This window comes from Thamnophis sirtalis, unplaced genomic scaffold (genome assembly GCF_051295495.1).
Source record: "Thamnophis sirtalis isolate CommonGarterSnake01/CBP01778 unplaced genomic scaffold, rThaSir2_p1.2 scaffold_15, whole genome shotgun sequence".
Lineage (NCBI taxonomy): Eukaryota > Metazoa > Chordata > Lepidosauria > Squamata > Natricidae > Thamnophis > Thamnophis sirtalis.
In genome coordinates, this window is record NW_028261395.1 from 19,013,333 (window position 1) to 19,040,485 (window position 27,153).

The following is a 27,153-nucleotide window of genomic DNA, read 5'->3' on the forward strand; positions in this document are numbered from 1 at the left end:
GGTCATTCCTGAAGGTAATTGGGTCCTTTCCATTCTAGCAAATTGTATCAGGAAATGCCTAGCAAGGAGAAACCAGTACAATATGTAATGTTTCCTTTATCTTTTATTGTAACTTAAGTAAATGGAAAAGTTATTTCTTTGTTTCACACACACACACACACACACACACACACACATTTGCCCATGCTGAAACAGACACAGAAGATTTGAAGGACACTAAAAAAGTGAAACACCACAGACACACAAATGCAAAATTTCAGCAAGGGAAGAGAAACAATCACTGTGCCTCCCATGACAATCTCAATGTAGGTGCTACCCAGCTTTAAAAAGGGGGAAAAATAAGAAGGGAGAGAAAAAAGGAGCAACATTTCATCACCTGCCATCAGCCTCACAGTTGAGATAAAGGAAAGAAAAGAAATAAAAATACGATTCATCAGACTCCAAAAAGAACGTGCTAATTCTATTCATCGGAGCTCTCCCTCCCTGGAGCATGGCAGAATCTACTCACTTAAAAACATACCTGAGAAATGCTCAGCCCTAAAAGTTATGTAATTGCTAAAAAAGGGGAGATGACAAACCTATCCCAAGCAACTTCTTCTGTACTCCCTGACCATCCACTGCAGGACAATCCGCTGCTTAGGAAACATTTTGCATCACAGGCCTTGGTAATCGCCATGAAGGGAAGGGGAAGGAGACGACTATTTTGCCCTACAAATGCCTGGAACCATGACAACCGGGCCTTCTCTTCGGCAGCTGTGGGACCCTTCAAGGGCACCACTATTCAAGGCAGGAACCGGGAAAGCCTCAAGCGGTGTTTGTTATAAAGAGAAATTAAATAGATGCTCTTGTGCCTTCTGTGCAATGGCTGGTTCACACGGGAAAAACTGAGTGGCGCATGCAGAAGGCAGGAGGCACAGAGGCTGGCTTAGCAGAGAGCAAGCTGGGTGATGGAGAAGCTGAAGAGAGATAGCTGTAGAATTATTAGAATTGTATTTTTCAAGCTGTTCTTAAAGTAATCCGTTCCTCACTTCATTTTAAATGCAACTTAAAAATTACTGTCTGCAAATTTCAAGGTTAGGAAATGCATTTTGCTTTGTGAATTTCTTTTCCAGTGTATATTCTGAACCGGAGTTATGATTTGGCTGCTTGGCCCCCTTGTTCATTGAAAGCAGGTAGGTACTTTAGGTCACAGAGCCAGTTGCTGTTCATCTACTCTAAACAATGCTGTTCCATCGACTCTACCAAATTGGAAAAATGACAAAGTTCAGTGGTAAAACACAGGCTTTACCTATAAAGAGGCCCCAGTTTTAGTCCTGAGTACCTTTCATCCTTGGTAGAACAACAGCAAAAATCCCTGGGGAAGCTCTGCCAGTGTAAAACAGCTGTTTACATTATTCAGCCTACAGCTATAAGCCCACAGGCAGACTTGCAGAAGGAAGATCGCACGACGGATAGAAACACATCGTCTTCTCATCCAAGCTCAAAATCGGATGGCCCTGATTTTGATATCTTGGAATTTGTGACCCCCTTTTTGTGGGTCGAGATTTCAACCCCCCCCCCAAAATACATGTCATATACAAGCCCTAAAATCAGAAAAATAGAGTAAAACTATAAACTAAACCATCATTATCAACATTGCAAATACACAAACATTGTGCAGTTTGCTAACAATGCACCCCTTTCGCCCAATGATGCTAAGGAATCAATCCATAAATTATCCTTAGACACTAAATATTCTCGGATTCACTTTTTTATACCAATAAAATTCAGTTAAAATTCAAAATTCAATAAAAACTATACCCCTAGGACCGTGATGGTAAGCCAGAGGTGGCACAGAAAGCCTTCTCTGTGGGTACACATGCCATCACCAGCTGCTCTTCGGGGTCTGGCGCACATGCACACGACGGAACCCAGAAGAGTAGCTGGCAACCGCATACATGCACACCAGCCAGCTGCTCTCTTCCAGGTTCTGGCACTCTGGCACCCTTTTTTGGCACTCAGTGCCAAAAAGGTTAACCATTACTGCCCTAGGTAATACATCTGTTCAACTTCCCCTGATGAAGTTTGACTAAGCTAATTCTTCCATGCCATTCTACATTAATGGTTGATTCACTGCTCTGCCATATTCTGCAGTAAATGAACTATGACTTGAAGGGCAACTATTAGGAAAAAGTTGCTCTATGTTAAGCTTTAGGTGCTAATAGCAGAATTAACACAGGGAAATAGCTTCTCTCTTTTTGAATATTCTTACAGGATAACTTAAAAGATTTTGGTTCAAAACTTGTTTAATGTATGAACATGACCATCACATATGGTTTGAGGTTTATTTGATTTATATTCCAGAGGGAAGGCGCTCCCACAGAGAAGGCTCTCCCCCTGGGGGTCACCAGTCGACACTGTCTGGCCGACGGCACCCTGAGGAGGCCAACTCTGTGGGATCGCACTGGACGATGGGAGGCTATCGATTCAACAGGTAGAAGGAGAACCACCGTAAAACAGTGCCCCCCCACTCCCAACCCCTTGAGTCGTCGCAGTAGGATACCATGGTCGATGGTATCGAAAGCTGCTGAGAGGTCTAATAGGACTAGGACAGAGGAACAGCCCCTATCCCGGGCGCACCAGAGATCATCGACCAACGCGACCAATGCCGTCTCTGTGCTGTATCCAGGCCTGAAACCCGACTAAAATGGATCCAGGTAGACAGCTTCATCCAGGGACTGGGGAAGCTGACGTGCTACCGCATTCTCAACAACCTTCGCTACAAAGCGAAGGTTGGAGACCGGACGATAGTTGGCTAAAGAAGCTGGGTCCAGGGAAGGCTTCTTAAGGAGGGGCCTCACCACTGCCTCCTTCAAGGTGGTGGGAAAGAACCCCTCTCTCAAAGAAGCGTTGGTAATCGCCTGGAGCCAGCCTCAAGTCACCTCCCGGGAAGCCGAGACTAACCAAGAGGGACACGGGTCCAGCACACAAGTAGCAGCACTGAATCTCCCCATAATCCTGTCCATGCCCTCGGGGGTCACAGGATCAAACTCATCCCAGATGGTCTCCACAAGATTCATCCCCATCGACTTGCCCGAATCTACCCAGTCAGAGTCCAGGCCCGTCTTGCAGATACTGAATAAATTCTTCAGCCCTACCCTGCAAGGAGTCTTTCCCAGCTCCTTGGTTAAGTAAGGAGCGGGTCACCCTAAACAAGGTGGCTGGACAGTTATCTGCGGATGCGATAAGAGCGGGAAAACGTTGCCATTTTGCCGCTTTTATCGCCACTAAGTAAGATTTAATATGAATCCTTACTAGTGTTCGATCAGATATGGAAATATGTATCAAACTGGCTATAATTCCAAGTTCCCAGTTAAAAAACGAATATAGTTCACAATTTGACAAGTGTTAATGTAAGAAGGCATTCCAAGTTGGGGTATATAACAAGCTTCATTACTAAATGCTACTTGTATACTTAGGAATTTCCATAGATAAAGAGCCATATATAATGGATCCATCAGTGCAACCTAAGCTGAACTTTCCTTTGTGAGCAAAATCAAGGGGAGTGGGGGAATGACACTGACACTCTAGTTCTTGGAGGAGAGAGGAAAAAATGGAAGAAAAAGGAGAACAAAAGGACAGCAAAGCCAAGGAATTGTCTTTTATGTGTGAATAAATAATCAGGAAACTATATAAATATAAATGTACAGGCAAAGTTTAGGTGGCATAAAAAGTAATACAACTGTTCCCAAATGGAATAGCACTGTAGAAGGTTTTCAGATGGTATCAGGTTATTTATTTGATTATACTCTGCCCTTACTTTGTACCACTTAAGGTGTTGTACATGCTCCCTCGTTTATTTTCCCCACAACAGAAGTAACCCTGTTCCCTGTTGAGTTGGATTAGACTGAAAGTAAATGACCTGAAAATCTCCTTCAATATGGACTCCTGCAACACATTTGCCAAGATGGATAACTGTCCCTCCTGACTGGGCAATGCCTTTATTTACAAATGGCCAACAACTGATCCAAAGAGGAAGAATTTGAGGAAAACTGTGTTGGGGAAATTAGAGGTCAGTTTAACTTAGGCAAGGTTAAGTCTAAAAAGGGCAAACGTTGTTTAAATCAACCCTTAATAAGACAAAGTCAACTCTACCATATGTTTTTCAGCCTATGAAGAAATGAAAACAACCACTACTCTGCATCCAAACTCATTTCCCTACTTGAGAGGTCCTTGCTGCTCCCTGAGCTTGTTTTTTTTTCTGCAGATGTTTCTTTACCCAATCTAGGTAACATCAACACTAATGATGTTGCCTAGTTAGGATAATGAAATATTTGCAAGAAATCAACCAAGGTCAGAGAACACTAAGGATCCTCATTTCAACCCTTAGTTGCAAATATTCTTCTTTACTGATTCCCCTATTTGTTTCAATAGGTAGAGCCCCAGATCCATGCTACCTTATTCATCTAATGAAGGGTTGTCCAAATTTGGGAACTTTAAGACTTGTGGACTTCAACTCCCAGAATTCCCCAGCCAGCAATGCTGGGATGGAGAAATTCTGGGAATTGAAGTCCACAAGTCTTAAAGTTCCCAAGTTTGGACACCCCTGATCTAATGAAGAAGGTGAGGAGGGAAAAGGAGAAGAATAGAACAAGTTCTATGCAAAGGCAAGAAAAAACAGGAAAAAAAGACCAAGGAATTCATCAAGCCTACTCTCTAAAACAAAAAGGGAAGAAAGGAAACACATCAAACAAGGTAAAATAAAGAAAGAGAGGCCAAGCAAATAACTGGAGCTGAAGAGAAACTTTAAACGCATCCACTGGGCTGACTGAATTGGAAAAAACTGGAGACCAGCACCAGAGGCATGGTTAAAGTTTCAATTCAGTCCTGGGCAGATTGGCTGAGTTTAACCCATGCTTGGACTCACTGAACAGCGCGCAGGAAAAGAACAAGTTCTATGCAAAGCTACATTAATCAGAATCTCTGCTTGTATTTCATGACTGATTGCTGAGGTGCCTTTTCTGTTAGCAAATGCTAACATGCAGGGAGTTAATGCTTCTAATTAATTTTGCGATATATCCTTGTGTAATTCACACCAAACAGCCTTTATTGTGGTTATTTTTAGCAAATTTTATTTGTTTTAATTGTAGGCTGGATCTATCCTAAAGCATAGTCATACTGCACTCCTACAGAAGTCAATGAGATAAGTTAGTCATGACCTATCTATTTGATAATGCTGTGCTTTCATCCTATGTTGCTTTAAATGGGCCTAACAAATCAAATAATTTCCAGCAATTCTGTCTATCAAAACTAGAGAGAAACCAGGGCAAGACAAGCCAAATCATTATTTACTAAGGGCAGGAGTGAAGCATGGTAACATATATTAATTTTTGTATTTTAGACACACAACCCAGCCTGTTCAAAGCATCCTTATTGTTGCACGCCTCCAGGGCACTGTCAACACACCAGCTGCACCAGAAGTCAGAAAAATACTTATTAAGCAGATCTCATGTGCCCAGCACCTCTTTGGAAGAGGTTCTGGAACCTCAAGAAGCCGGAAATTCTCAAACAGGGCTCAGATCCTCAAGAGGAACATTTCTGGACTAGCCTTCTTCTCAGAATGTGATCCAGGCAAGTCTCTGTCCAGCTGCTGCGAATAGGCAAAAGCAGCTGCCTAATGCGGAAAGGTTCATATGTGAAACCAAGGGCTCTGATGCATAATTATCTACCTGCCACCCAAGATCCTCTTGATGAGTAAGAATAGTTTTCCAGGCAGCTGCACTTGAATTTTTGTTGTGTCTCCAAGAGCTTGGAAATGTCTTCCAAAATGCTGGACAGGTTGTTGGAATTCCATTTCTGGATTATAAGTAATTCTAAGATACTTTGGGGTAGGTGGGAAACATAGAACTAAGAGCTGCCTTTTTCTACACCTGCTTTCCATGGCCACCACTTGTTGGCAAGGGAACACAGTGCAATGTATCTGAACACTGGGAAAATGGATGATATTTTGAAGAAGACTAAAGATCCAGGAGCAGAACAAAGCTACTGCTTTAGTGACCACCCTGTTTTTCTGTTCAAACTACAAATTAGGAATAGGTATAACCCAAATTGTTGACTCAGAGATACTATACAATCATGATAATTGTTCCTCTAAAGCAAACCCAAATTAAAGTTTCTTTCTCTTTCAATGTTCTCCTCCTTCCAATCTCTGAACTACGAGAAGGATGTGAGAGTGAATGGGGGATTCCATAGGTTTTCAAGAATAAATAACAGTCCTCCTGCTGTTTGCTAAAGTTAATGATTTCACTGGGACAAATTCTATTCTTCCTCCTCCTTGGTTAAAATGAAAAGCGTCACCATGATTTGACTCCATGTTTTCATTAGTACTTTGTTATATCCCTCCAACGGGTTATTATCAGCTTCCCTGTTACTCTAAAGGAGAGAAAATAAATCTGTTACACAAGATGAAAAATATGGAAATAGAGAACTAGTTGGAAATGTACTCCGACAAGAGGAATCTCAATAAATACATTTTACCAGTTCTTCTGATTCAGAAGCCATTGGTCCAAGAATTAGGAAGCTTGTAACTTAAATGCTTGCTTAAAAGCATTTTGATCTGAATGCAAAACAAAGAATAATCCAAGAGTTCTGGGAAAGCAAGTCATATCAAATAAGCAAGTCTCTGCTAAAAAGAATTGCACTAAATATCCATAGTTCTGAACCTCAAAGTTGGTTCACTAAAGCAAGTCTTTTACAGTGTACATCCTTGAAGAGGAATAACATTTCTTAAGAGACATGATAAATCTGACAAACACAGACTGTCCATCTTGCAAAGCTGTATACATGAGCAAGATATTTGCAAAATTACAGATAATAGGCAATTCTCTTCTAGCCTTTCATGTTCTTATGCAACTGCTTGTTTTATTTTGAAAGGAATTTGAGATGACTTACAAAATAATGCAGTTAAGATTGGAATAGGCAATTTGTAGTCTTCAGTCTAATTCCAAAATTCTTTGGTAGTAGGTAAGTTCCAATTTCTAATAAGCATTTTCCTATGGTCTGCTATCTGTTGACATGACGAGAAAAAGTGCCGAGACAATGGTTTATATTACCACATTTTGCTTCAGCTCCCTATTCCGTACAGCTACCAACTCCTGAAGGTAACAGAACATGGCTGCTGTCAGAAAAACAGTTGTCTACTGGGACAATACAAAATATTCCTGCCCAGAATGTGCTGACACCAACCCTGGCCATTCTGAGCTGAGAACAACTTATTCCATCATCAGGACGTTCCATCTTAGATTTTGTTTCTTTCCTTTCGTAACTTCTGACTTCTGACAGAGACAGGCAAGCTGGGAAATTATCCTCAGACCTACTGGCAGGTCAAACATTGCTAAGTACACTTGTATGTTACATTTCCCAGAACTCTGGCAACTACCTGTCCTGTGTGCCAGGGACCACAGAAGGACAGGGAGGCAAAGTATGACAGAGTTGAAAGAGGCATTCAAGGTCTTCTAGTCCAACCTCCTGCTCAGAGCATGAATCCTCATCCTATCCCAATGTAACTGAAATAGCAAGACACAGAATGAGGTAAGAACATGAAAGGAAGAATAATTTAAAGTCCTTGGTATTTTTTGTTCAAGCTGACCTGCTTAGCTGTAATCTAGATCAGGGGTCTCCAACCTTGACAACTTTAAGACTTGTGGACTTCAACTCCCAGAGTTCCTCAGCCAGCAAAGCTTAAACTCTGGGAGTTGAAGTCCACAAGTCTTAAAGATGCCAAGGTTGGAGACTCCTGATCTAGAGGGTAAGCAACTGTGTCCTTTTATAAACACACCAATCTTAAATTTATGGTAATTCTGCCCCATTTTTAAGTTGGGGACAATTCTTTTGGGCATTTCAAGAATTATTTCTAAACTGGATCCCAATGTGCCCAGTGCAACATTTCTGAAATCTTATTTCAACAAAACTTAGAAGGAAATATTTCTAAATTAGATGGGACAGGAGAGCAAATACACCAAATACAGATTCTCTGATCTTGGAAGTTGCAAGCAAAATTCTTTGCAATAAAAGAGAAAGTGAAAAACAGTGGACAAAGAATTAAAACACCATCCTGGAATAGTGGCAGCCTTTAGATACCTAGGTTTTTGAAATGCAGAACAGATTCAAGCACAATGGCTGTGGATCTATCAACAGCTCTGAAGCACAACTGAATCAAATCACCACCCAGACAGTAATCTTCCTTTAAAGATCAGACACTGAAATACAAAAATCACACAACCACCTTTTTTCTCTGGTGAGCTTCCAGAAGAAATGTTGTTTGTTCTAAGGAAGAGAAGCATGAACTACAGGGATGCTTAATCTGACCTAGAAAAGCACTTTTTCTATATCTAACATAGCTTTCATTACAATGGAAGAAGAAGGAAAGGCAAACAAAGGCAGTGACAAGCCAAACGGATTGTCCAGCAAGGTGCACAGAATGTCAAGCAATTATGTGACCCAACATCGAAAGAGGACCATTCTGAAGTGGTTTGACCTTAAAACTTGAAACCATTTTAAGGTTGGACCCATTCCAAAAGACTTCTTTTCTGAGATTGGATAGGTCCCTTTCAAGGTTAGAACAGAACATTCTAGCAACACGTCTTTTTTTCCCATGGGAAAAGTAGAATTGAGGGAGGAACAATGGTGCAGTCATTTTCTTGGGTGAAAGATCTGTCTATGCAGAGGACAGATGGAAATGCCTCATACCCAAAGGCAAGTTTTCTGAGGGGTTCCTTCAGCACAAAGCACACAAACACACACACGCCCTATCTATCCAAAATGGTTGCCATAGTTCTGGCTGACCACTCTCACGAGAGAAGACCTTTGGCAAGTTCCATTTCCTTTGAAGGTCTGTTGCGATGGCACTTACCAATATTCGGGTGTTTTAATAACCGGCAGATTCGAGCTTCCCGCTCTAGTTTCTGATGATCTGGAAAAAGAAAAAGAAAACAGGAAAATGTATTAATGACTTCTGCTTTCTGCCTATGCTCAAAGTTAAAACAGAAATCAGACCCCGACTGCCAATAAAAAAGCAGCAGATGCATGAGAGTTTCTCCCAGAATCTGCAAACATCCTAAAAAAGACAATCTTTCTATAGTAAATACTTCATAGATGAAGTATTCCAAAAAATAAATGATTTATATGATCTTTTTGATTTAAATGTGCTCCAGTTTAAGTTTCTTTTTCAGTCTTTAGAGAATATTTTCTGCTTACTGACCAGCTTGAATTCTTTTAATTCTAGAAGAGATATTTAAATTCAAGGTAGAAAAGAAATGGGGTGGGTGGGTGGGTGGGGTGACGTCACTCCCCTGGGCTTATTAATTTGCTGGGATTTGAAAGTGCTAAACAGCTGGGATTTAGCTTTAGGCACCTGTAGGAAAGTTAGTGAACACCTGCCTCTTGCCTCGCTCCCACCATCTACCTTTCCCATGGCCCAGTGCTAAAATGCTACCCGGGACTTCACCTATTCCCGTTTCATGCCCTCTGTGTGGCAAATGATGGGCAGATTCCAGAAGTTGCCACTGAAGGCAAAACTGCTCTTGCGAGATCCACAGTCCATGTTCTGCTATGATGTTCTTCTCCAGTATAGTTATTATGCCTTCACAACCCAATGTCAAAGTCAGACTTTTGGTACAGGTTTCACTTCCATTTGATTTTGTTCTGTAGTCACTGATTTGTATAACTTGTAAGTTATACTTTCCAGTCCAAAAGCAAACGACCTACCTACAAAAATAGTCCAACTCAGTTATGGAAGCAGCTATTGCCTTCTGCAGCAGTTAACCCTGTTCTTGCTATTATGTAATAAGAAAAACCATAGCTTATTTTTGATTCAAATTTAGCTTAATGCCAACTCACTGTTTTTAGTTTTGTGCAGAATCTGCAGTATCCAGATGAAAATAAATAAGAGCCTATCATGACAACATGCATAAAGCCCTTGCCGTTTTTAAAGTGTGCTCTCATTAATCCCTTTGGCAACTCCGGGAACAGGACAGCCTGAGATTTTCATGGATGTCATGGTCAAGCTAGCACTGGAATCTAGATGCCCCTTGTTGAAGATACATATAGAAAAATTATGGTCAACCCCACATCGATCAAGTTACTGATCAAGTTTTTAGTATGAGGCCTGAAACAGGCTTTGGAAAACTTTGATCAGCCTGAGAAAACACCACAGGAGGAGTCTAACAAAAGTCCTTTCTTCCTTGGTGAGTTTGAGCCAGAGGTGGGTTCCTACCAGTTCGCACCTATTCGGTAGAACCTGTTCGTCAAATCTACTGAACCGGTTAGAAGAGGTTCCACTAGTGGACCCGGAAAGCAGACCACACCTACAAAAGAGGTTCCAAAAATTTTTGAAACCCACCACTGGTCCTTGTATATGATTATTCTACACTATCATGCTCATATTTATAAAACTCAGTGCCTCTGTGAAAGGTCAGGATGACTACTGAGTTTGTGGTGCAATCAGAACATTGTGTGTGTTGAAGTTGTTTTAACGCAAACCAAAGATGCCTTTTAAAAAACAAGTTTACATCATATTCTTATGCATGCCAGTGCTGTGTGTGAAGTAATTTAAGGTGGTTCTGACAAGTGTTGTCGGCATCTTCATATCTGGTCACATGGGCAGCAAGCCACTCCCATCCGGTCACATGGGCAGCAAGCCACTCCCACAAAGGAGGCCACACCCACAGAGTAGGTTCGAACAATTTTTGAAACCCACCACTGGTTTGAGCTCACTGTCAGGTTTCCGAAAGATGCCCTAATTGAATGTCAACTCATAAAGTTGCCACTCACCTCATCAGCTGCATAGGGTGGCTGGACGGATGCTTAAGTGTTTAAATGGGGATGAATGAGGAAAGGGAACACAGGTTGGTTATGCAGATGCAGGCTACACATGACACAGAGTACTAGTATCTTCGGCAGTTAACAAGTGTAGTGGTTTAAAAATTCATCGTATTCGCTGAGACCTTTTGAGTTGCCTCAAAACTTTATGTCTATGGCTTCAGCAATGCTTTGCTTGGTGGGACAGTTAAAGTCACATTTTTTTCTAGAACAGACACTTTGAAGTCAGCCACAGAGTGGCCAGGGAGGTTGAAATGCAAGTACAGATTTTAGAAGATTCATTGGGAAGAATAAAAGCTGAAGTTAAAGGGTTTGGTTACCAGGTTTTCAGACTGTGGATAGTCCTCGACTTGTGACCACAATTGAGCCCCAAAATTCCATGTTAAGCAAGACACTTGTTATGTATGTTTTGCCTCTTTATTACCACAGTTGTTAAGTGAATCCCTGTCATTAAGTTAGTAAAATGGTTGTTAACTAAATCTGGCTTCCCCATTGACTTTGTTTGCCAGAAGTTCAAATGGTGGTCACATGGCCCCAGGACAATGCAACCATCAGAAATACATTCCAGTTGCCAGGACTCCAAATTTTGATCACACTACCCTGGGCACACTGCAACTCTTGTAGGTGAGAAAATTGTCATAAGTCACTTTTTTTTTTCAGTGCTGTTGTCACTTCAAATCAGTAGTGGAATTCATCCAGTTCGCACCTATTTGGGAGAACCGGTTGTTAACTTTCTAAGCAGTCCGGAGAACCGGTTTTGGAAGAAATCTCCTTTTGTTTTCTTCCACTTTACAGGGCTAATCCTGTAAGGAAGGCAGGAAGGAAACTCTGGCGTTGTTTCTAGCCTGATCTTTATTGCCCTGCTTACAGAAACCGCCTCTCCGGTTAACCCTTATTACATTGTCACAGCTAAGGCGACGTGCCCATCGACTTGAGTGACGTTGAGTTGGCCATACCCACCCAGTCACATCACCACTGAGCCCCGCCTACCCGGCTGGTCATTAGGGCAGAGAACCGGTTGTTAAATTATTTGAATCCCACCACTACTTCAAATGATCACTAAATGAACGATTGTAAGTCAAGGACTATCTGTAATAATCAGAAGCCAAAGATGTTAACAAAAATATGAAATTATAAGTTCAAATAAACTGATGGGAAAAAAACTGGTTTTAAGATTGGGAAAAAAGTAAATTCCTGGGTATTATTATGACAAATATAAGTCGTCTGCTATTTGAAAATAATCATGTGAAGACATTAGAATGAAATTAAGAAGGACATAATAAAGAAGGAGAAATTAAAACTGTCACTTTGAGGAGAATGCTTTGCCAAGAATGATGCTTCTATTTCAGATAGTACTATTTTGACATCTGTTTACCATTTAAACAATGGCAGAAAGATACATCTAAATTCATATAGCAAGGGAGGGAAATCATAAGTCAAATATGAAGTGCTATAAGATATAAAGGAAAGAGGAGGATTGGATTTACCACATTTGAAATTGCATTTTGCTGTTTGTTTGGATTTGGATTTTTGGATTTTATTAATATTTATAGGCCGCCCTTTTCCCTGAGGGGACTCAGGGCGGCTTACATAAAATAAGGAAGGGAGGGTACAGACAATAGACACAAACAATACATAAAAGTAAAATAGTAAGCAACATTCATTCATCATTCGGGTGGGGACAAATTATCTTTATCCCCAGGCCTGACGGGCTAGCCAGGTCTTAAGGGCTGTGCGGAAGGTCTGGACGGTGGTGAGGTGGTGAGTGGTTTGACTTTTGGTTTCTTGGTCACGGCCTGACATGGTATTGGACCTGGGTACTTGAGAGACCGCCTCCTGCCAATTACCTCTCTATGACCAATTAGATCCCACAGATTAGGCCTCCTCCGAATACCATCCGCTAGCCAATGTCGACTGTCGACCCCTCGGGGGAGGGCCTTCTCTGAAGCTGCTCCAGCCCTCTGGAACGATCTCCCCATGGAGATTTGGACCCTCACCACCTTTCAGGCTTTCCACAAAGCTATCAAGACCTGGCTGTTTCGGCAGGCCTGGGGCTGATGAGTTCCCAGCCCCACTTGAATTGTTGCAACTGTTGTGTTGTTTTTAATCTGTTTTTTGTAATTGTTTTTGTCTTTGTTTGTTGTTGTATTCCCCTCCCCCACCTTGTTTGTTAGCCGCCCTGAGTCCCTCGGGAATAGGGCGGCATACAAGTGTAATAAACATTTAAACATTTAAATGGCATGGATATTTATGGTACGATAAAGTTAATTTGGATTTTAAAAATGATTTTATTAGACATGCCATATTGAGGATATGGAATAGATATAAACCCAGGGTTATGCACAAAACACCAGTATAGATCTCAGCTCAAGAAGCATATTATAGAATAGAAACAGCAGACAAGGACAAATGGTTGACATATCGGAAATTATTGGAAAGCCATCAAGGGGAATTTAAAACTAAATCGAGAAAGCAATTAATAGCAGAAGAATATAATTGTCAATGGCTTTCCCATTTACATTTATCAGAAAGATTAAAATGAACCAAAAGATTTATGGTGCAGAGCAAAGTAAGACAGGATTTAAAGTAAGACAGTACAAGTGTGCAATGATGATGAACGTATAATTACTAAAATGTATAAAGAGATGTAGATGAAAATGTATAATAGGGAGCCTGTTTGGTTTAGCGGTTAAGGTAGAGGCCTAGAAACCAGGAGACTGTGAGTTTTAGTCTGAGTGACTTTGAGTCAGTCCCTCTCTCTCAGCCCAACTTACCTTACAGGGTTGTTGTGAGGGAAATAAGAAGAGAAAGGCGTATTAGGTATATTAGCATTTTGAATTTTTATCAAAATAATAAAGGTGGGAAATAAATAAGTAAACCTTTGCTGAAATTTGAAACAGGAAGAAGTTAAAGAATGTGGGCTAAGAAGTTTGGCTATAACATACAGATGGACCAATGGGAAAGTATGTGATGAAAAGGGTTGAAATTTACACTATGCTATATTCTTAAAGATATTTTTAATGATGTATTTGTTGGTTTATAATGGCAGAAAAATTATCTAGAATGTATAAATGGAAATGTAAACAACATGAAGGGATATTTTATCGTGCTTGGTGGACTTGTAATAAAGCTTTTTAAAAAGTATTCAAATACACACTTTGATACAGAGGATTTTAAAGGTTAATATTCAACTGAAGTCAGAACTTTTCCTTTTAGGACTAATGGATAAACAGTTAGAAAAAACATGGAAGATTATTTCAATATATGATTACTGCAGCAAGATTATTATATGCACAGAGATGGAAAGTTTTGGCAGACCCAGTATGGAAGAATGGTTGGTAAAATTGCTGAGGTGGCTAAATTAACTTCCTTCATTGGAGAAAAGATACCATCTACATTTATTGGTGACTGGATATTAGATTAGAAAGAAATTATGATGCAACTTTAGAGAGTGGAGTTCAAATATAGTTGCACTTATAACTTCTCTGAAGAATATCGAAGCCATTTCTTTATATCTTTTTTGTTTTCTATTTTGCCTCAATTTGTTTTCTTTTCTTGCACTTTCTGCTCTTTGCTTTCTTTTTCTTCCTTACTTTATATTAGTCTTTATTAATTGTTAACTTCCTCTTTAAAATGTGTGCATACATATGCATGTGTGCATATGGGTGTGGGGCATCGCTGGCAGATGATGGAAGAAAGATAATATGAGAAAGAGAGCGTGTGAAGGTTCCTCTAATTTTTACTGTGTACTTGTTGGGGCTTGTGCTGGTGCTGTTTGTGTAAAATGTAGGGGCAAAGTAGGCATTTGAGTTGGTTGAAAACTGCCTTGAGTATTGGGACCTGGTACTTGACTTGCAACAGATATTAAAAAAGGCATCACTTCTGAATGTGATGGGACAAAGATGACAGAAGTTTTTAAAAGATGAATGTTTTACTGAGTCACCCTTTCTGACAAAATGGATCAAGATAAGCTAAGTGCTGACCCTCACTCTCTTAAACAAAACAGGTATCCCTTTGTTTGTTCTCAAAGGGAAAGTATACTCCGTTCTGGAAAACATTTCACAGGGAAAAGCTTGCATCCTTTCTCCAGTTAGATATACAGTACAAATACTTGTCAGGATAATCCCAATGACTCCCAAAGCTATAATCTACTTCTCACTGAGAAGATAAGCTTGTATTTGGACTACATTACTTCAGAAGACCAGACATTAGATGATGTGAAAAACCTCAGCCTCTCCTGCCCTGCACCTGATAGAAAGCTGCTTTTGCTGTGCCTGATAACATTAGTTTGAACTGCTTTAAGGCAACATTTAATTCCAAGCACTTTGTATTATCTCCAGCCATTGCAATCCCGTTTCAGACCTGGATTTTGATACCAGCAACTATGGCTTCCTTCTGGACATTCTCTGAGAGTCGAGTCTCACACTGGAGAGATCCAAAAGGTGTTGCCTACAGACTTTTGATTAGCTTTCTTAAAGTGTCCAAGCACATGAGAGTCTAAAATTGCATTTATCTTCTTTTCCAAAGGCATTGGGGGCAACATCCAGAATTTTGGTATGAAATGTCATAATACCCATTTCCGCCTTTTCCATTGCTGCTCAAAGTATGACTGTTTAGATGGGCTGTCACAGAAATCTGGTAAAGGTTCCTCTCACAAATAAGTGCTAATCATTCCCAACTCTAGGGGGCGGTGCTCACCTCAGTTTCAAAGCCGAAGAGCCAGTGCTGTCTAAAGACGTCTCTATGGTCATGTGGCTGGCATGACTAAACGCCGAAGGTGCACAGGACCTTGTTACCTTCCCACCAAAGGTGGTTCCTATTTTTCTACTTGCATTTTTACGTGCCTTTGAACTGCTAGGTTGGCATAAGCTGGGACAATTAACGGGGGCTCACTCCATTACACGGCACTAGGGATTCAAACTCCTCACCTTTCTGATCCACAAGTTCAGTTTCTTAGCTACTGAGCCACCGTGTCCTACAGACACCACAGACCTAGCTCCTTAAATATGCATCCGATTCATTCAATTATTTTGCAATTAAAATTTGTTAATGGCACGGAGGAGCAGCAACTGATTTTGTGAGCTGGATCTGGCCAATGAGACCATGTATCATCCTGGACAAATAGTTGTCTAATCTTTTTAATGAAATGTGAATTTTAACTGGGTTGATAAGTGTATTCCTCCCATTTCCTAACAAGCATTACCTAGCAATAATAATGCTTAATATTATAAATGTTTTCCTAGTAATAGTATTAGGCTTCCAGCAAGAGTTTTTGGATCTATTAGGAAATATCCTGGAGGACAGGTAAGTGAGATTTATAATGAACAAATACTAGGGTGCACACATCAGCAAAAATCCTCTGTCAGGGTCATAAGAGCCACAAGAGCTGACTATTGTGGATTATAGCTGCTGAACATGCATCTTCCTACTTTATCTCTCTTAGCACATTAAAAAAAAAAGCTAGACTCCAGTTTCACAGCTTCAGAAGGCCTAGTAACATCTTCTGTTTTTCAACGATGTGTTAGTCTAATATGTTAGATTAGATTGCTCACGTTGCTTCCATCTATGCAGTGAATATATTTAGTCGGGGCATTCCCCTTTCAGAAGGTTTGTCAAGTATATTTTAACACAAACTTTGTGGACTTTCAAGAGTTTTTGTCCCGTTCACAGTGAACTTTTTGAAGTTCAGATTTTTGTCATTTGCCTAGAGTCATTTAAAAATGATTTATACATTGCTAAAATTTAAGTAAAGAAAGAAATACTGCTCCTTCAATTAGTATACCCTCTTGCAATTCAAAACAGGCAAAGCAACAGAAATAATGGATTGTGTATGAGCCAGTCAACTGAAGCTTAATAATCCTTTTAAAGGCTGTGGGCAGGTGGATTTGAGCCAGGAAAAGAGGAGATGAGTCCATTGGAGGCAGCCAGAAGAGAGAACCAATTCAAAAAAACAGATTTGCTGTTGATAGATGGGGGTTAGGGTTAAGGTTAGGGTGCCTGCTACCTCCCCACAGAGTTCAACCGGCTCCTACTGATATCCCCATCTCCAACACTGCTAACCTGGACCAAGAGCTGTGGACGCATCTCATGTCCCTTCACCATCTGTGGTTCTTTCTAGCTTGAGCCTAGTACCAAATGTTATTTTTTAAATCCTATATACTTGAGATTCAAAATAGACGTAATAAATGTTGACCTCTGATATTCCCAGCTGGCCTTCAGGCCTTCTTACTCCATTTCAGGGAAATTCACCTACACTCTTTGATGTGTGTGTACTTTTGTGTGTGTTAGGAAGCTTTATCAGCCCGTGTTGATGCTGTCGTAATTATTCTTGCCTGAAAATATTTATATTAAGGACATTATATAGGATATTTAAAAATGTACAGAGGCTTCCTTGTGACTGCCTATATTTGTGGGATGGTATCTTATTTGGCAGAAACTCTTTGTGATTTGGGCACAAAATGCCATTTTAAAAACCTGTGAGCATATTAGTTCATCCTAACTTTTTTTTTCCTCCAGAAGAAAATATCTTTTATTTCTTTCCCAATCCTGCTTTCTTTGTAAGGGTCAGGGCAGTGGTGAAATTCAAAAAAGTTTACCACCGGTTCTATGAGTGTGGTTTGGTGGGCATGGCACTTGGTGGGAGGGATATTGCAAAATCTCCATTCCCACCCCACTCTGGGCCAGCTAGAGATGGCATTTGCCGGTTCTCCGAACTACTCAAAATTTCTGTGACTGGTTCTTCAGAACCTGTCAGAACCTGCTGAATTTCACCCCTGGCTCAGGGTACTAGTAAGCAGAGGTATCAGCAGATAAACAGCTGATAGAATCATTTATGAATCTCCTAAACTACATTTTTATAACAATAGGAATGGTTTACTCAATGCCATTTCTAAAGATGCTATGACTCAGGTGGAAATCTTTCCCATTTCTGTATGAATGGACTGTAAATGTATTGCAGATCTACTGAACCTCTGATGGTCCAATTCATTACAGTTAGTAGCATTTTGAGCAAGCGCTGCTCCCCTTATCAACAGTTCAGCTATAATTGTGGTGGGGCATCTAAATCGGCAGTTAGAGAAGCGGAATCTGGGGAATAAGATCCCTCAAAAACAAAGGCAAACTGGGATCCATTGTATTAGATATTAGCAACTGATATAATGGTTTCCACCAAGGTCCTCTGTTCTGGCAGGAACAGAGATTCAATCTCATTGGTCAAAGGGTCTGACAGCTCCCTATAAAAGGGTTGCTGTCAGACTGAATCTTCGCTGGATTGTACATACCTGCTCTGTTACAATACAGAGCTGTTGTTGCCTAAGCCTGAGTGTGCCTTTCCATTACCCGATCTAACACAATGAACTTACTCTGAAATGCCATCCTAACAGAACAGGTAGAGCAAATATCTCTGGCACAAATGACGAAATGTCTATCATTCCAATGTTCTGATTCTGAACAATTGTATACTGTCTTCTTAAAGGAAAACAAATTTTAAAATCATTATTACAACTGAACAGCATATTCCATGGATCTAATCATATCAAAATATTTCTTGGAAGAAAGCATGTACAACCTCACAAACATTCAGCTTCCAGACATTTTGTTGGCTCAATAAATCTGTTCACCTTTTATAGTAATCATCTCCCACATGCCATTTAAAAAAAAAAAACCCAGCTCAAGCACTGACTGAACCTAGAACAGGGCACTTGGATATATGTTTTGCTCTTTGGTTTCAGTGCAATAATATATTTCCTTGAGGCACAGCAAGAGCTGAATTTGATGGGGGAGAATAGGAATTTTGGAAGTGGGGAAGGAGATTGCTGGCTGTCTAAATGGTAAAACATCACGCATTGCAATAACCTTAGACCGGGTTGTTATGGGCTAGGGGAAAAAACCAGAGAGGCTACAGCTCAGAAGTAGGCAAGAAGCAGTGGGTGGGAGAAAGTGCCAATGGGGCCTTCTTGATCACAGAGATCAGACAGAGAAGGGATTTATAAAGATACTATCAATTTTCTTTCTAAAGCAGCAGCACCCAAAAATAAAAACAAAGGAAACAGAAAATAGGGGAGATATGAAAGGGGATGGGAGGAGGAGAGAGGAGAGGGCAGGGGGGAGGGGGGGAGAGGAGAGGGGGGAGGGAAGAGCACAGGAGAGAGGGGAGGGGAGAGGAGAGCACAGGAGAGAGGAGAGGAGGGGGGAATAGGAGAGCACAGGAGAGAAGGGGTGAGAAGAGAGCAGAAGAGAGAGGGGAGGGGGAAGAGGACAGCACAGGAGAGAGGGGAGGGGTGAGAGGGAGAGGAGAGCACAGGAGAGAGGGAGGGGAGGCGGGGAGAGGAGAGAGGGGAGGGGAGAGGGGTGAAAGGAGAGCACAGGAGGGAGGGGAGGAAAGGGGGAGAGGAGAGCACAGGAGAGAGGGGGGATGGGTAAGAGGAGAGCACAGGACAGAGAAGGAAGGGGGAGAGCACAGGACAGAGGGGAGGGAGAGGGGAGAGGAGAGCACAGGAGAGAGGGGAGGGGAGAGGAGAGTGGAGAATATGGGGAGGGAAGAGTAGAGGAGAGAGGGGAGGGGAGCACAGGAGGGAGGGGAGAGCGGTGAGAGGACCAGAGGGAGAGCACAGGAGAGAGGGAAGGGAAGAGGAGAGGGGGAAGGGGGAGCACAGGGGAGAGAGGATGAAAGCAGAGGACCAGAGGGAGAGGGGGGAGAGGAGAGAAGAGGCAAGCACAGGAGAGACTGGAGGGGAGAGGAGAGGGGAAGGAGGGGAGAGGGGTGAAAGGAGAGGACCGGAGGGAGATGGGGGAGAGAAGACGAAAGGAGAGCAGGAGAGCGCAGGAGAGAGGGGAGGGGAGATGGGTAAGAGGAGAGCACAGGGCAGAGGAGGGAGGAGGGAGAGGAGAGAACAGGAGAGGAGTCGAGATTTAGAAGCCTGCAAGCACAGGGAAATCATCCTGGCTGAGGTTAACTTTGGTCACAATGCATCAACAATGGCAAACCGAGTATTAACACCAAGTATATTTTGTATATCTGTCTTTTTTAAACCGCAAGAGATGGTTCTTTCTTCAGCATAATTTACAGCACCACCATTAAGGCTACTGCCCTGATTTATGGACTGCAGAAGCTACTACCGTATTTCTTTTAAAGTTCTTTGTTTCCACTCAGACTAGAATTCCTTTACCTTTCCCCAGAAGAAACATCTTCCAGGAGAAAAAAAAAACTGTTTTACATAGGACTACAACACAAATGTTTTAATTTTTGCCTAGCTCTTCCTGTTCTACAATAATAATGTGGTGAAGGGGAGGCAGTGGAGCCGCAGCATAAAACATCATTTCACAAACACATAAATTCTCCAGGACTAAATCCAGCCTCCAACATTTAGGTTCTAGTCTTATTTGCTGCTAACTGTGCCAAAGAAGAATAAAGAAAACCTCAAAATATTAGGGACATAAAATGGAGGGCACCCCTTGCTCAGACTTGCTAGGCTTGGAAGCAAAGACTTAGCCCAGGGATATCCTGGGAACTTTTAAGACTTTTGGACTTCAACTCCCAGAATTCCCCAGCCAGCGATGACAGACATTCCAATCCATGCACAAAATGGGCCTGGTTTGATTGCAGCCATTCATTTGGTGGCCATTCAAAGTTGGCATTTTTCAATAGCATTGAAAAAAAATAAGACTTATGATCAATTTTCACACTTATGGCCGTTGCAGCATCCCCATGGTCACATGATCAAAATTTGGGACCTTGACAACCGGGATGTATTTATGAGAGTTGCAGTGTCCCAGGGTGACGTGATCACCTTTTGATCATCTTCTGACAAGCAAAGTCAATGAGGAAAACCAGATTTGCTTGACAATTACAGAGATTCGCTGTAATTCGTTTTTCTGTGGCAGAAAAACTCGTAAAAACTCAGAAAAACTGTAAAAACTGAGAAATATCTTAGCAACGGAAATTTTGGGCTCACTTGTGGTTCTAAGTCGAGGACTACCTGCGTTTTGGAAGATATTTCAAGTTTCACCCCCTTGCAGAATACTTAGTGTATTTCCTTTAGGTGGGTGTTTTATCCCTGAAAGAGGCAGTTTTACCCTTCTTCCATATCTATTTTGAAATTCTTCACACATCCCTGGTTTATAAAAGGATCCAGACCTTGTAAGGTTTCAGCAATTTCTCCCATAAGATCTATGACAAGATTACTAAGACCTCACATGATTCCATGCTACTTCAGTAGGTGCTTGGGCTGTCATATGAGATGGCCCCATGGTGCCTTGGGCCAGAAATGGTTGCTGACCTCTGTCTTAAACAATGGACAACTTCCAAAAAAAGCTACACCAGAAAATCAGTTCATGGGCCACCAAAGGGTCCATAGGGCCCAAAGACTATAGCAACAGCAATGAGTGTGCTTTGGTTCCTTTATGAGAAAATCAGTCTCTGCTGAAATCTGAGCTCAACTACACACTATTGAAGAAAAGCATGTTGTTTTGTTGTTATTTATTGTAGTCTTCTTACAAAAACCAAATTGAGTTTTTGTATAAAATGCATCCCCCCCCCACTCCAATTTTTTCTCTGGAGAGCAAAAAGTTTAAAGCGGGGTTGCCGTGAAGGAATTGGGCCTCAGGGAGAAGTAAGCACCAATCCTGTTAAGTGTTTAGAAAAACATTTTTAGGGCTACCATTGAGCTTGGAGAAACTGCACCGGATCAACAGAAGGCAGGATAGAATGATTTCCAAACTAAGGATCCAGTCTCAAAGTAAATGTGGAGGTCCTTTGAGCAGCCCTGCTAAAACCCATACTCAAAAAAGATGCCCAACATTTAATGAAGAAATCCCCCCCTCAATTCATGCTAACAATCTTCCTATGACAGATATAAAAAGGTCACCTTATCCTTTTACAATTCAACTATTGGGCTTCAGAAAATTGAGGAATTTTACAAAATAAGAGTTGAACAATGGGTTGCAATTATAACCCTCTTTTTAGTGGAAGATTTCCACACTGGGGGAGGAGATTCAATATCCAGATCTTCCAACTGCAAAAACCCAGTTCCCGGTAGCCTATGGGAAGTCAGTTTCTATGGGCCATAATTCAAGAAAGCAAACAGCCGAGTAGCCACAACAGAAATGGAAAAGATAGGAGCTTTCACATGCTTACACGTGCTGTCCAGCCATGTGGCCAAGATGGACAGCTGACCAGCTCATAGCCTAGGGTAAATATGACATAATCAGTGAAGTGCCAAAGGAGATGTCGCTCAAGATCCATTGCTCCTGCAAAGGTTACCCCCCATCTGAGGCCTAAGAGGTAGAAGATATAGGGCAGTCATGATACTATGTGAGGATCTTGTGGCAAGGAATGATGACCTCTCTGTTCCCAGAACTCTGCCTCATCCGAGTGTGCACATACACGGAGGGAGCTGGCCTCCAACCAAGGAGGAAAACACTCCGGTCACAAGGTAATAGAACTATTTCTGGATGGGGGAAAGAATTCCATGCTCTTCCGTCTCCAGAGCAACAAAACAGGCAGACAAGCACAAAGCAGAAAACTAAGCTTGCTCCAGTTGCGTGGGTCTCCTCTCAGGTCTCTACGGCATTAGCCACTCGTAACAATAAAAGGTCAGGTAAAAATGGATTTGGGATCCCCCACCGTTGACTCACTTGGAATGCAGACAGATCATCAGCTGAAATGCTTATTCCAGAAATTCTTGTGACCATCAGAGTACCCTGTAATTAAAGACTCTGAAACTTATTCAGGCAATGTGCTTCCAAGTTTCCTCCCCATGCAAGCCACTGAAATGCCCAAGCATGTACAATATAACCCATGACACAGATACTCTCTTTTGAAAATGGCTAAGGAAAAGATATGGAATTAAAGATATGGAAAGGTAAGACTATAAAGCAGGAGCTTGCAAGTCAAGGTAAAAAAAAAAAAATTCTGAAAGGCAAAAAACAATAATGTCCCAGAACATTTGGGGGAGACAATTTTGAAAATAAATTTTGCAATTATAAATATTTCAACCAGTTTTAAATAATCCAACCTCAAAATTAGTCCAAGTCAAGAATGATTGCCTATTAATTAATGTGGTAGTTGTTGCTCCTTAAAGGAAAAAAAAATCCCAGCTGTGTTTTAACAAACCATTTCATTGTTGACCCCGATGTATAAAAATGTCTTTTTGCCTTATAGAAACAGAAAAACAAATTCCTAGTAGAGCACCCACCACCATTGATATCGGCCAAATACAATTTATGCAGTTTGCTTGCTTTATTACAGAGTTAAGTTGAACTAAGATGAACCACAGAATTCTTGTGCATCTTCGAAAATGGAAACAAAAACCGTCATAGCTGAAAACTCACTGAGGCTACATCTGATAATGTTGAATCAAAAATTAGTACTAAGAAATGGAAATAACTCCTTCTCTGATTCCCCCACCCCCTCATTTACCTACCTACTTGGAGGTAGAGACCTACTTGGAGGTCTCTACTTCCAAGTGCATTGTATTCAACATTGTTGCTGGTACAGCACATCTCGAGAATGCTCTTCAAGCTCAAACATGTCTCTGAAGACTAAATTAAATCTATATAGAGTTTCCATTGGAAATATAGATAGCATAGAAGGTTTGCCAAGGTGAGAGGAATCCGTAGCTTTCATCCTGTCTACAAAAATCACACTGATTTTTCTTAGCACATTAAGAAAAGGGGAGGAAGGAGAGGAACCCTTGGGCAGAATATGTTCAAGCAGACAAACAAAGCAACAAATATCTGCAAACTCCAGCAAACCTCAGAACTGTCAGTTGGGCATGTTTATGTAACATACAGAGATATGATGAAAAAAGTCAGTGTGCTTAATCAGCTATCTTATGGAGCACAAATACAGCTGAAGGAAACGACAGGGGGGGAAACTATCCTATTTCACCAAGGATTATAGCTATGTGAAACCAAAAGTCATACAAAAAGAGTTAAAATGAAAAATGCTCAAGCCTGAAAGAATGGAAGATATTTGGGGGGGGGGGGAATGTCAAATTACTGGAAACTTAGTTCTATAAACACCAATCCCCACATTATAACATACACATGAAGGGAATCCATTTGGTTTTTCTTTGATGGTGTTTAGCAGAGGTCTTCAAACTTGGCAAATTTAAGACTTGTGGACTTCAACTCCCAGAATTGTCTTAAAGTTGCCAAGTTTGGGGACCCCTGGTCTTTAGGATGCTCATCAGTTTTCAGCTCATCTTAACATGAATTGACATACTAGAAAGATTTAAAGAGATCGCAAACAACTTCTTTTTGTGTCATTTTTCAAATCTACCTTGTTAGTTCTGCATATACTGCAGGAAACTATCATCACATTAAAGGAATGCATCAGTTTGTAAATTACGTTTGCTTACATTTTCATTAAAAAGCAAATTATTTTTATAGAATTGATGTTAAAAATTCCAATTTTAGCATGGGAACAGAAGTGACCTCTGGGGTTCCAAAGATTATTGGCCAGAAAAATCACACTCTACCTCCCAGGTTCAGCTCTTTAGGAGAATCTTAAAGACACTGTAAAAATTGTCCCTAAATTCCAGTCAGAAAAGCCTAACCCAAACACAAACTGGTTCCAAAGCGAAATCCAGAAGAACAGACATGTTCTTTGTCCAAACCCTGATGGCCTCTAACTAAGGTAATGAGGGATTTTTTGACCCCTAAAGTCAGCATGGATTGAATCTACACACCCATTTCATTTTAAAAAAAAACCTAGAGTTGAGAAACTACTACACACCATATTTTTTGGACCCACTGGGTAAGATGCATGATTTTGAAAAGGTAAATTTTTTTAAAAAAGTTTTTGCACTCTGCAGGCCTCCCAAATCCTCTGCGTGTCTCATTTTTTGCAAAAAAAATTAAAAGGGCATGAAGTGCTTTGGGAGGCTCTTAAGAGTGCTCCTGGGGGCTGGGGGGGGGACACAAAAACAAGCAAAAACAGACTACTTTTTGCTCATTTTTGCCCTCCTCAGCCCTCAGGAACATTTTGCAAGCCTCCCAAACCCTCTGCACATCCATTTTTGCAAAGGGGGCGGGGTTTTGGTAGGCCAAAAACACTGTATTCAGTGTATAAGATGCACCCAGATTTTCACCCTCTTTTTTGAGGGAAAAAGATGTGTCTTATACTCCAAAAAGTACCTTGAAAACCTTGCTTCAAAATGGAATAAGACTACTTAAAATACTTCCATCAGATGTGGCTTAAAATGATTTCTTAAAATATATGAGTGACTTTGATCCCAAATGTCTTAAAAATTGATCACAGCAAATCATTAATCAGTCCACTTGTCAAACCTGTGAGCCATGATTAAAGATCTCTTGTTACTTAGAACAGCTCTGTTAGCTGGCACTGATGCCAAACAACTATCTCTTCTTTCTGCCATTACCATTGCAGAATCAATGCTGAACTCAAGTCACAGCATGGACTGCCACTCTAATCCTCTCATTGCTGGGTGGTTTTTCCCCCCCCAGGTATTTGGTGATAAGCATTCAGTGCTAGCAACTCATCAGACCATCAAGGAGTTAATCTTGCTCCAACACTGGACAGAGAATATTCAGTTAACGTCTTCCAAAGCTGCTTGTTCTATTTCACAGGCTTAGGTTTATGGATAATAATATTCTAATGGTTCATTGAGACATCTGACATGGTTTTAAATTGATTTGTTAATGTTCTATGAGTCTCAGCACGGTTGAAATATTGGATGGAAATATTTGAAATGCAAAACTGAATGCAAAAGTTAAAATGAAATTTGTTTGGTAAGGCTTTGAGAAGGTGTCTAGCAAAATTCTGATCCTTATATCGATTGTGGCTATAAAAAATAATAATTGCAATGCAACTTCAGACTGCATTTTTGTTCTTCAATACACTGTGAGAAAAATGAACATGAAGAAGAAAATTTATGGAACATTATTTTATATTAATTTAGAGCAGGTGTGTCGAACCTTGGCAACTTTAAGACCTGTGGACTTCAACTCCCATTACTCCCATGTCCACACGCCTTAAAGTTGCCATGGTTGGACACCCCTGATCTAGAATAACTATATGTTAAAGTGACTAGTGTTAATTTAAGAAATGATCTGTGCAAATATGAATGTTGTTTGCTGAATGCCAATAGGAGTAATTCATGAGAACCGAATCCTTAGTGAAAAAGTCAACATTGAGTCAACATAAGGAAGTGCAATGTTTGTTCTTTTTTTAATTTAGATGGATGAATGTGTCTTTGATTATATTAGATATATGCTGGTTGAGGATGTGAATATATGTTTATATCTGCATCCTGATGATACCATAGTTATTGGCTAATAAGCCAAATGTTAGGCAAAAGTATCAGCTACCTTGTCTGATGCAATCTGCACAGAACTGTACCAAAGAGTAAGGTAATGTTCGACTGAGAAAAGGTGGTGATTGCAGTTTATACATAAGTGGCAAAATAGTACAAATAAACAAATTTGTGTTACTTGGTAGAATGTTTACTAAAGATGGGAAAACAGATAAAGACAGGGAAATGTTGGGAGAAAGGCAATTGATAGTATTGTAGGTAATCTTTGCAAAAAAAAAAGGAATGTTTGCTGAAATAAGTGAAATTGGTTGTAGGTAACAGCATGCTATGCTGACTTCATGTCACACAAATGAGAGTTGAGTATTTCAGGAGTAGCATAAAGGTAAGTCAAATGCAATGGGAATGGGATACACTGAAAGTGTGTGCAATACAAAAAGAGTTATGATTAAGGACATATGGATGATGACTGTAGACTGAATGTAAACTGGTGGCGTAATTTGTCACACAGAGATAATGAAATAGAAAAATAACAAAACAAATGAAGAATGAGCAAACAAGTTGAAAGGAAGAAGACAGCAGAGGTTGGATGCAGGTGACAAAATCCACAAATATGTAAAAAGTTTAAAGAAAAGCCAATGCATAAAACAAGATATGGTGTTTGGAAGGATAGAAAATTATGGAAAAACATGTGCATGGTTTGGTGGTAAAGTAGATTTAGGTATCTTATGTCTTTACTCTTTGGCTTATTATTCCTTTTCTGCATTTTGCACATCATTGCTTACCTTCAAAGAAAGTAGCAATAGGAATCTATGTATATGTGTATGGAAGTAACCCTTAAAATATCAGGTTTGTAAATAGCTCCTTGCAGAATTGCTGATAGAAGTTGCTTCTGCCCTTTTTTTAAAAAAAGATACTTGCATACTATAAGCAACTATCAGAGCAATCTGCTGTAAAGGAACTAAATATTTTCCCCAATTGCATCTGGCTATCTGTAGTGACCAGGACATGAAAATGGTTG

General features: G+C 40.7%; 1 protein-coding gene across 21 annotated transcripts in view; it reads right to left on the minus strand.

Moving 5' to 3' along the window:
* The window catches only part of CAMK2G (calcium/calmodulin dependent protein kinase II gamma), a 191,982-nt gene that overhangs the window by 91,592 nt on the left and 73,237 nt on the right, over positions 1-27,153 (minus strand). For all 21 annotated transcript variants that reach the window (XM_087702260.1, XM_087702262.1, XM_087702261.1 and 18 more), the window contains exon 3: positions 8,891-8,950. Coding sequence is in view for 16 of the 21 variants with exons in the window: in XM_014060522.2 (XP_013915997.1) it covers positions 8,891-8,950 (60 nt within the window). In the remaining 5 variants the exon portion in view is untranslated. The remainder of the gene's footprint in view (positions 1-8,890; positions 8,951-27,153) is intronic.